The following is a 12,860-nucleotide window of genomic DNA, read 5'->3' on the forward strand; positions in this document are numbered from 1 at the left end:
TAGAGGGAAGACACGCATAGAGGGAAGACACGCATAGAGGGAAGACACGCATAGAGGGAAGACACGCATAGAGGGAAGACACGCATAGAGGAAGACACGCATAGAGGAAGACACGCATAGAGGGAAGACACGCATAGAGGGAAGACACGCATAGAGGGAAGACACACATAGAGGAAGACACATAGAGGGAAGACACACATAGAGGGAAGACACGCATAGAGGGAAGACACGCATAGAGGGAAGACACGCATAGAGGGAAGACACGCATAGAGGGAAGACACGCATAGAGGGAAGACACGCATAGAGGGAAGACACGCATAGAGAGAAGACACAGAGGGAAGACACATAGAGGGAAGACACACATAGAGGGAAGACACACATAGAGGGAAGACACACATAGAGAGAAGACACACATAGAGGGAAGACACGCATAGAGGGAAGACACATAGAGGGAAGACACGCATAGAGGGAAGACACGCATAGAGGAAGACACACATAGAGGGAAGACACGCATAGAGGAAGACACGCATAGAGGGAAGACACGCATAGAGGGAAGACACGCATAGAGGAAGACACACATAGAGAGAAGACACGCATAGAGGGAAGACACGCATAGAGGGAAGACACGCATAGAGGGAAGACACGCATAGAGGAAGACACGCATAGAGGGAAGACACACATAGAGAGAAGACACGCATAGAGGGAAGACACACATAGAGGGAAGACACACATAGAGGGAAGACACGCATAGAGGGAAGACACGCATAGAGGGAAGACACGCATAGAGGAAGACACGCATAGAGGGAAGACACGCATAGAGGGAAGACACGCATAGAGGGAAGACACGCATAGAGGGAAGACACGCATAGAGGGAAGACACGCATAGAGGAAGACACGCATAGAGGGAAGACACGCATAGAGGGAAGACACGCATAGAGGGAAGACACGCATAGAGGGGGAAGACACATAGAGGGAAGACACGCATAGAGGGAAGACACACATAGAGGAAGACACGCATAGAGGGAAGACACGCATAGAGGGAAGACACGCATAGAGGGAAGACACGCATAGAGAGGAAGACACGCATAGAGGGAAGACACGCATAGAGGGAAGACACACATAGAGGGAAGACACGCATAGAGGGAAGACACGCATAGAGGAAGACACACACAGAGGGAAGACACACACAGAGGGAAGACACACATAGAGGAAGACACACATAGAGGGAAGACACACATAGAGGGAAGACACGCATAGAGGGAAGACACAGCATAGAGGGAAGACACACACAGAGGGAAGACACACATAGAGGAAGACACACATAGAGGGAAGACACGCATAGAGGGAAGACACGCATAGAGGAAGACACGCATAGAGGGAAGACACACACAGAGGGAAGACACACACAGAGGAAGACACACATAGAGGGAAGACACACATAGAGAGAAGACACACATAGGGAAGACACGCATAGAGGGAAGACACACATAGAGGGAAGACACGCATAGAGGGAAGACACGCATAGAGGGAAGACACGCATAGAGGAAGACACGCATAGAGGGAAGACACACATAGAGGGAAGACACGCATAGAGGGAAGACACGCATAGAGGGAAGACACATAGAGGAAGACACATAGAGGGAAGACACGCATAGAGGAAGACACGCATAGAGGGAAGACACGCATAGAGGGAAGACACGCATAGAGGAAGACACACATAGAGGAAGACACGCATAGAGGGAAGACACGCATAGAGAAGACACGCATAGAGGGAAGACACGCATAGAGGAAGACACGCATAGAGGAAGACACGCAGAGGGAGAGACGCATAGAGGGAAGACACGCATAGAGGAAGACACGCATAGAGGGAAGACACGCATAGAGGGAAGACACGCATAGAGGGAAGACACGCATAGAGGGAACGCATAGAGGGAAGACACGCATAGAGGGAAGACACGCATAGAGGGAAGACACGCATAGAGGGAAGACACGCATAGAGGGAAGACACGCATAGAGGGAAGACACGCATAGAGGGAAGACACGCATAGAGGGAAGACACGCATAGAGGGAAGACACGCATAGAGGGAAGACACGCATAGAGGGAAGACACGCATAGAGGGAAGACACACATAGAGGGAAGACACGCATAGAGGGAAGACACACATAGAGGGGAAGACACGCATAGAGGGAAGACACGCATAGAGGGAAGACACGCATAGAGGAAGACACGCATAGAGGGAAGACACGCATAGAGGGAAGACACGCATAGAGGGAAGACACGCATAGAGGGAAGACACGCATAGAGGGAAGAGGGAAGACACGCATAGAGGGAAGACACGCATAGAGGGAAGACACGCATAGAGAAGACACGCATAGAGGGAAGACACGCATAGAGGGAAGACACATAGAGGAAGACACGCATAGAGGGAAGACACGCATAGAGGGAAGACACGCATAGAGAGAAGACACGCATAGAGGGAAGACACGCATAGAGGGAAGACACGCATAGAGGGAAGACACGCATAGAGGGAAGACACGCATAGAGGGAAGACACGCATAGAGGGAAGACACGCATAGAGAGAAGACACGCATAGAGGGAAGACACGCATAGAGGGAAGACACGCATAGAGGGAAGACACGCATAGAGGGAAGACACGCATAGAGGGAAGACACACATAGAGAGAAGACACGCATAGAGGGAAGACACGCATAGAGGGAAGACACGCATAGAGGGAAGACACGCATAGAGGGAAGACACGCATAGAGGAAGACACGCATAGAGGGAAGACACGCATAGAGGGAAGACATGCATAGAGAGAAGACACGCATAGAGGGAAGACACACACAGAGGGAAGACACACACAGAGGGAAGACACACATAGAGAGAAGACACACATAGAGGGAAGACACGCATAGAGGGAAGACACGCATAGAGAGAAGACACGCATAGAGGGAAGACACACACAGAGGGAAGACACACATAGAGAGAAGACACGCATAGAGGGAAGACACGCATAGAGGGAAGACACGCATAGAGAGAAGACACGCATAGAGGGAAGACACACACAGAGGGAAGACACACACAGAGAGAAGACACACATAGAGGGAAGACACGCATAGAGAGAAGACACACATAGAGGGAAGACACGCATAGAGGGAAGACACACATAGAGGGAAGACACGCATAGAGGGAAGACACGCATAGAGGGAAGACACGCATAGAGAGAAGACACACATAGAGGGAAGACACGCATAGAGGGAAGACACACATAGAGGGAAGACACGCATAGAGGGAAGACACGCATAGAGGGAAGACACGCATAGAGAGAAGACACACATAGAGGGAAGACACGCATAGAGAGAAGACACGCAAGACAGAGAGAAGACACGCATAGAGGGAAGACACGCATAGAGGGAAGACACACATAGAGAGAAGACACGCATAGAGGGAAGACACGCATAGAGGGAAGACACGCATAGAGGGAAGACACGCATAGAGAGAAGACACGCATAGAGGGAAGACACGCATAGAGAGAAGACACGCATAGAGGGAAGACACGCATAGAGGGAAGACACGCATAGAGGGAAGACACGCATAGAGGGAAGACACACAGAGGGAAGACACGCATAGAGGGAAGACACGCATAGAGGGAAGACACGCATAGAGAGAAGACACGCATAGAGGGAAGACACGCATAGAGGGAAGACACGCATAGAGGGAAGACACACAGAGGGAAGACACACATAGAGAGAAGACACACATAGAGGGAAGACACACATAGAGAGAAGACACGCATAGAGGGAAGACACACACAGAGGGAAGACACACATAGAGAGAAGACACACATAGAGGGAAGACACACATAGAGGGAAGACACACATAGAGGGAAGACACACATAGAGAGAAGACACGCATAGAGGGAAGACACACACAGAGGGAAGACACACAGAGAGAAGACACACACAGAGGGAAGACACACAGAGAGAAGACACACATAGAGGGAAGACACACAGAGGGAAGACACACATAGAGAGAAGACACACATAGAGGGAAGACACACATAAAGGGAAGACACACATAGAGGGAAGACACACATAGAGGGAAGACACACATAGAGGGAAGACACACATAGAGGGAAGACACACACAGAGGGAAGACACACACAGAGGGAAGACACACATAGAGGGAAGACACACAGAGAGAAGACACACATAGAGGGAAGACACACATAGAGAGAAGACACACATAGAGAGAAGACACACATAGAGAGAAGACACACATAGAGAGAAGACACACATAGAGGGAAGACACACATAGAGGGAAGACACACACAGAGGGAAGACACACATAGAGGGAAGACACACATAGAGGGAAGACACACACATAGAGGGAAGACACACATAGAGGGAAGACACACATAGAGGGAAGACACACATAGAGGGAAGACACACATAGAGGGAAGACACACACATAGAGGGAATACACACATAGAGGAAGACACACACATAGAGGGAAGACACACACATAGAGGGAAGACACGCATAGAGAGAAGACACGCATAGAGGGAAGACACGCATAGAGGGAAGACACGCATAGAGGGAAGACACGCATAGAGGGAAGACACGCATAGAGGGAAGACACACATAGAGAGAAGACACGCATAGAGGGAAGACACGCATAGAGGGAAGACACGCATAGAGGGAAGACACGCATAGAGGGAAGACACGCATAGAGGGAAGACACGCATAGAGGGAAGACACGCATAGAGGGAAGACACGCATAGAGAGAAGACACGCATAGAGGGAAGACACACACAGAGGGAAGACACACATAGAGAGAAGACACACATAGAGGGAAGACACGCATAGAGGGAAGACACGCATAGAGAGAAGACACGCATAGAGGGAAGACACACACAGAGGGAAGACACACATAGAGAGAAGACACGCATAGAGGGAAGACACGCATAGAGGGAAGACACGCATAGAGAGAAGACACGCATAGAGGGAAGACACACACAGAGGGAAGACACACACAGAGAGAAGACACGCATAGAGGGAAGACACGCATAGAGAGAAGACACACATAGAGGGAAGACACGCATAGAGGGAAGACACGCATAGAGGGAAGACACACATAGAGGGAAGACACGCATAGAGGGAAGACACGCATAGAGGGAAGACACGCATAGAGAGAAGACACACATAGAGGGAAGACACGCATAGAGGGAAGACACACATAGAGGGAAGACACGCATAGAGGGAAGACACGCATAGAGAGAAGACACACATAGAGGGAAGACACGCATAGAGGGAAGACACGCATAGAGAGAAGACACGCATAGAGGGAAGACACGCATAGAGGGAAGACACGCATAGAGGGAAGACACGCATAGAGGGAAGACACGCATAGAGGGAAGACACGCATAGAGGGAAGACACGCATAGAGGGAAGACACGCATAGAGGGAAGACACGCATAGAGAGAAGACACGCATAGAGGGAAGACACACACAGAGGGAAGACACACACAGAGGGAAGACACACATAGAGAGAAGACACACATAGAGGGAAGACACGCATAGAGGGAAGACACGCATAGAGAGAAGACACGCATAGAGGGACGACACACACAGAGGGAAGACACACATAGAGAGAAGACACGCATAGAGGGAAGACACGCATAGAGGGAAGACACGCATAGAGAGAAGACACGCATAGAGGGAAGACACACACAGAGGGAAGACACACAGAGGGAAGACACACATAGAGAGAAGACACACATAGAGGGAAGACACGCATAGAGAGAAGACACACATAGAGGGAAGACACGCATAGAGGGAAGACACACATAGAGGGAAGACACGCATAGAGGGAAGACACGCATAGAGGGAAGACACGCATAGAGAGAAGACACACATAGAGGGAAGACACGCATAGAGGGAAGACACACATAGAGGGAAGACACGCATAGAGGGAAGACACGCATAGAGAGAAGACACACATAGAGGGAAGACACGCATAGAGGGAAGACACGCAGAGAGAAGACACGCATAGAGGGAAGACACGCATAGAGGAAGACACACATAGAGAGAAGACACGCATAGAGGGAAGACACGCATAGAGGGAAGACACGCATAGAGGGAAGACACGCATAGAGAGAAGACACGCATAGAGGGAAGACACGCATAGAGAGAAGACACGCATAGAGGGAAGACACGCATAGAGGGAAGACACGCATAGAGGGAAGACACGCATAGAGGGAAGACACACACCAGCAGAGAGGGAAGACACGCATAGAGGGAAGACACGCATAGAGGGAAGACACGCATAGAGAGAAGACACGCATAGAGGGAAGACACGCATAGAGGGAAGACACGCATAGAGAGAAGACACGCATAGAGGGAAGACACGCATAGAGGGAAGACACGCATAGAGGGAAGACACGCATAGAGGGAAGACACACACAGAGGGAAGACACACATAGAGAGAAGACACACATAGAGGAAGACACACATAGAGGGAAGACACACATAGAGGGAAGACACACATAGAGAGAAGACACACATAGAGAGAAGACACACACAGAGGGAAGACACACAGAGAGAAGACACACACAGAGGGAAGACACACAGAGAGAAGACACACATAGAGGGAAGACACACATAGAGGGAAGACACACATAGAGGGAAGACACACATAGAGAGAAGACACACATAGAGGGAAGACACACATAAAGGTAAGACACACATAGAGGGAAGACACACATAGAGGGAAGACACACATAGAGGGAAGACACACATAGAGGGAAGACACACACAGAGGAAGACACACACAGGGAAGACACACACAGAGGGAAGACACACATAGAGGGAAGACACACAGAGAGAAGACACACATAGAGAGAAGACACACATAGAGAGAAGACACACATAGAGAGAAGACACACATAGAGGGAAGACACACATAGAGGGAAGACACACATAGAGGGAAGACACACACAGAGGGAAGACACACATAGAGGGAAGACACACATAGAGGGAAGACACACACATAGAGGGAAGACACACATAGAGAGAAGACACACATAGAGGGAAGACACACATAGAGGGAAGACACACATAGAGGGAAGACACACATAGAGGGAAGACACACACATAGAGGGAATACACACACAGAGGGAAGACACACACACATAGAGGGAAGACACGCATAGAGAGAAGACACGCATAGAGGGAAGACACGCATAGAGGGAAGACACGCATAGAGGGAAGACACGCATAGAGGGAAGACACGCATAGAGGAAGACACGCATAGAGGAAGACACGCATAGAGGGAAGACACGCATAGAGGGAAGACACGCATAGAGGGAAGACACGCATAGAGGGAAGACACGCATAGAGGGAAGACACGCATAGAGGGAAGACACGCATAGAGGGAAGACACGCATAGAGAAGACACACATAGAGGGAAGACACGCATAGAGGGAAGACACGCATAGAGGGAAGACACACACAGAGGGAAGACACACATAGAGAGAAGACACACATAGAGGGAAGACACACATAGAGGGAAGACACACATAGAGGGAAGACACACATAGAGAGAAGACACGCATAGAGGGAAGACACACACAGAGGGAAGACACACAGAGAGAAGACACACATAGAGGGAAGACACACACAGAGGGAAGACACACAGAGAGAAGACACACATAGAGGGAAGACACACATAGAGGGAAGACACACATAGAGGGAAGACACACATAGAGAGAAGACACACATAGAGGGAAGACACACATAAAGGGAAGACACACATAGAGGGAAGACACACATAGAGGGAAGACACACATAGAGGGAAGACACACATAGAGGGAAGACACACACAGAGGGAAGACACACACAGAGGGAAGACACACATAGAGGGAAGACACACACAGAGAGAAGACACACATAGAGAGAAGACACACATAGAGAGAAGACACACATAGAGAGAAGACACACATAGAGAGAAGACACACATAGAGGGAAGACACACATAGAGGGAAGACACACATAGAGGGAAGACACACACAGAGGGAAGACACACATAGAGGGAAGACACACATAGAGGGAAGACACACACATAGAGGGAAGACACACATAGAGGGAAGACACACATAGAGGGAAGACACACATAGAGGGAAGACACACATAGAGGGAAGACACACACATAGAGGAAGACACACACACATAGAGGGAAGACACACACACATAGAGGGAAGACACACACACATAGAGGGAAGACACACATAGAGAGAAGAGACACATAGAGGGAAGACACACAGAGGGAAGAGACACATAGAGGGAAGACACACACAGAGGAAGACACACATAGAGGGAAGACACACATAGAGGAAGACACACACATAGAGGGAAGACACACATAGAGGGAAGACACACATAGAGGGAAGACACACATAGAGGGAAGACACACACATAGAGGGAAGACACACATAGAGGGAAGACACACACATAGAGGGAAGACACACATAGAGGGAAGACACACACAGAGGGAAGACACACATAGAGGGAAGACACACATAGAGGGAAGACACACACATAGAGGGAAGACACACACATAGAGGGAAGACACACACACATAGAGGGAAGACACACACACATAGAGGGAAGACACACATAGAGAGAAGAGACACATAGAGGGAAGACACACAGAGGGAAAGAGACATAGAGGGAAGACACACACATAGAGGGAAGACACACATAGAGGGAAGACACACATAGAGGGAAGACACACATAGAGGGAAGAGACACATAGGGAAGACACACATAGAGGGAAGACACACATAGAGGGAAGACACACATAGAGGGAAGAGACACATAGAGGGAAGACACACATGGAGGGAAGACACACACAGAGGGAAGACACACATAGAGGGAAGACACACATAGAGGAAGACACACATAGAGGGAAGACACACATAGAGGAAGACACACACACATAGAGGGAAGACACACACACATAGAGGGAAGACACACATAGAGGAAGACACACACACATAGAGGGAAGACACACACACATAGAGGGAAGACACACACACAGAGGAAGACACACATAGAGGGAAGACACACATAGAGGGAAGACACACATAGAGGGAAGACACACATAGAGGGAAGACACACATAGAGGGAAGACACACACATAGAGGGAAGACACACACACATAGAGGGAAGACACACACACATAGAGGGAAGACACACATAGAGAGAAGAGACACATAGAGGGAAGACACACAGAGGGAAGAGACACATAGAGGAAGACACACACATAGAGGCAAGACACACATAGAGGGAAGACACACATAGAGGGAAGACACACATAGAGGGAAGAGACACATAGAGGGAAGACACACATAGAGGGAAGACACACATAGAGGGAAGAGACACATAGAGGGAAGACACACATGGAGGGAAGACACACACAGAGGGAAGACACACATAGAGGGAAGACACACATAGAGGGAAGACACACACACATAGAGGGAAGACACACACACATAGAGGGAAGACACACATAGAGAGAAGAGACACATAGAGGGAAGACACACATAGAGGGAAGAGACACATAGAGAGAAGACACACATAGAGGGAAGACACACACATAGAGGAAGACACACATAGAGGGAAGACACACATAGAGGGAAGAGACACATAGAGGGAAGACACACATAGAGGGAAGACACACATAGAGGGAAGACACACATAGAGGGAAGACACACATAGAGGGAAGACACACCTAGCCACTGACTGTGACTCCATTCCTCCGGCCATATCCTGCACCTAACAGCCATTAGGCCTCACACTAACACTCTGTTTTTGCTCTTGTCCTCCCCCTCCCCTTTTCCATTCCAACCTCCTCTTCATGACACGAACAGGGATAGATACATACTGGTGGTGAAGGGTTTGGCAGGAGCCAGGAAGAGTCTATGGGTGTGATAACCTCAGAGACATGTGGCAGTGAAAGAGGCAGGTTTGGGCAGAGAGAGAGGATAACACAGAAAAGAAACAGCTACTGTGAAAGAAGACAGACTTCCCCGTTGCCTGCCTGTCTCACCGGCACTCGATAAACCACTGTCTGATCTGCTCCTGCAGGGTTTCCCGTAGGTCAGGGCCGTCCACGGCACGCACAGACTCCTTGATGCTGACCAGGGCCCTCTGGTACTCAGCCTCATTCTCCTCCTGGACCAGCCTGCGAGTCGTCTCCACCTGCTGGGCCTTCAGCTGGGCCACACTGGGCCTCTGCTGCTGCTGCTCTGGAGGGACCTGAGGACCAGGGAGGACCAGACACAGCTATAGAGATTAGTGGGGTGAGGCAGGGAGGCAGCTTAAGACCCACCCTCTTCAACATATCTATCAACGAATTGGCGAGGGCACTAGAACAGTCTGCAGCACCCGGCCTCACCCTACTAGAATCTGAAGTCAAATGTCTACTGTTTGCTGATGATCTGGTGTTTCTGTCTCTGACCAAGGACGGCCTACAGTAGCTCCTAGATCTTCTGCACATATTCTGCCAGACCTGGGCCCTGACAGTAAATCTCAGTAAGAACAAAATAATGGTGTTCCAAAAAAGGTCCAGTCGCCAGGACCACAAATACAAATTACATCTAGACACCTTTGCCCTAGAACACACAAAAAACTATACATACCTTGGCCTAAACATCAGCGCCACAGGTAACTTCCACAAAGCTGTGAACGATCTGAGAGACAAGGACTATCAAAAGGAGCATAAAATTCGACATACCAATTAGGATCTGGCTAAAAATACTTGAATCAGTCATAGAGCCCATTGCCCTTTATGGTTGTGAAGTCTGGGGTCCGCTCACCAACCAAGACTTCACAAAATGGAACAAACACCAAATTGAGACTCCGCATGCAGAATTCTGTAAAAATATCCCCAGTGTACAACGTAAAACACCAAATAATGCATGCAGAGCAGAATTAGGCCGATACCGCTAATTATCAAAATCCAGAAAGATTTTCTACAACCACCTAAAAGGAAACAATTCCCAAACCTCCCATAACAAAGCCATCACCTACAGACAGATGAACCTGGAGAAGAGTCCCCTAAGCAAGCTGGTCCTGGGGCTCTGTTCACAAACACAAACAGACCCCACAGAGCCCCAGGACAGCAACACAATTAGACCCAACCATATCATGAGAAAACAAAAAGATAATTACTTGACACATTGCAAAGAATTAACAGTGGCAGAAAACCTGATCACTGTGACTGACCCAAATTTAAGGAAAGCTTTGACTAAGTACAGACTCAGTGAGCATAGCCTTGCTATTGAGAAAGATAGTCTGCTGTCCCCAGTCCACCTGACTGTGCTGCTGCTCCAGTTTCAACTGTTCTGCCTTATTATTATTCGACCATGCTGGTCATTTATGAACATTTGAACATCTTGGCCATGTTCTGTTATAATCTCCACCCGGCACAGCCAGAAGAGGACTGGCCACCCCACATAGCCTGGTTCCTCTCTAGGTTTCTTCCTAGGTTTTGGCCTTTCTAGGGAGTTTTTCCTAGCCACCGTGCTTCTACACCTGCATTGCTTGCTGTTTGGGGTTTTAGGCTGGGTTTCTGTACAGCACTTTGAGATATCAGCTGATGTACGAAGGGCTATATAAATAAAATTTGATTTGATTTTGATTTGATTTAGTCATAGGCAGACCTGGCTAACAAGAGAAGACAGGCTATGTGCACACTGCCCACAAAATGAGGTGGAAACTGAGCAGCACTTCCTAACCTCCTGCCAAATGTATGACCATATTAGAGACACATATTTTCCCTCAGATTACACAGATCCACAAAGAATTTGAATCCAAATCCAATCCAATCACAGCAGCAAGATTTGTGACCTGTTGCCACAAGAAAAGGGCAACCAGTGAAGAACAACACCATTTATTTGCACACTATTTGCACATTGTTACAACAATGTATATAGACATAATATCACATTTGAAATGTCTTTATTCTTTTGTAACTTTTGTGAATGTAATGTTTACTGTTTTAATGTTTATTTCACTTGCTTAGGCAATGTTTCCCATGCCAATAAAGCCCCTTAGAGAGAGACAGAGACAGCTGACTGACTGACTGACTGACTTAGCACAAAGGGAAGACAAACATAGTTACCATGGCACCAAGGCTTGTCTGGTTATCACCACTGGTACTGATTGGCTGACCTTCCCAATACAGACGTGCCTGTGTTTATTGACTCAGAGTAACCCTGCCCCTTTGTTACCCAACACAGTCCTGGTAGAGGGAACAGTGAACAAGTACACCCACCATTCCCAGAAATATCATCTCCTCCAGCCGTTCTCTCCTGGTCCTCTTCCTCTGACTGTAGCCCCGCCAAACCTGGAATATACCAGAACAACAGGACAGCTAGGACACAACACAGGACACCTGGAACATACCAGAACAACAGAACAGCTAGGACACAACACAGGACACCTGGAACATACCAGAACAACAGGACAGCTAGGACACAACACAGGACACCTGGAACATACCAGAACAACAGAACAGCTAGGACACAACACAGGACACCTGGAACATACCAGAACAACAGGACAGCTAGGACACAACACAGGACACCTGGAACATACCAGAACAACAGGACAGCTAGGACACAACACAGGACACCTGGAACATACCAGAACAACAGAACAGCTAGGACACAACACAGGACACCTGGAACATACCAGAACAACAGGACAGCTAGGACACAACACAGGACACCTGGAACATACCAGAACAACAGGACAGCTAGGACACAACACAGGACACCTGGAACACACCAGAA

At 48.7% G+C, this 12,860-nt stretch overlaps 1 protein-coding gene across 1 annotated transcript in view; it reads right to left on the reverse strand.

Annotated features, from left to right (window-relative positions):
* The window catches only part of iqca1 (IQ motif containing with AAA domain 1), a 76,879-nt gene that overhangs the window by 52,229 nt on the left and 11,790 nt on the right, over positions 1 to 12,860 (reverse strand). The window contains exons 5-6 of the mRNA XM_052499808.1: positions 12,341 to 12,412; positions 10,112 to 10,320 (exon numbers count right to left, since the gene is read on the reverse strand). Of these exons, the coding sequence (XP_052355768.1) occupies positions 10,112 to 10,320; positions 12,341 to 12,412 (281 nt within the window). The remainder of the gene's footprint in view (positions 1 to 10,111; positions 10,321 to 12,340; positions 12,413 to 12,860) is intronic.

This window comes from Oncorhynchus keta, chromosome 37 (genome assembly GCF_023373465.1).
Source record: "Oncorhynchus keta strain PuntledgeMale-10-30-2019 chromosome 37, Oket_V2, whole genome shotgun sequence".
In the NCBI taxonomy this organism is placed as follows: Eukaryota; Metazoa; Chordata; class Actinopteri; order Salmoniformes; family Salmonidae; genus Oncorhynchus; species Oncorhynchus keta.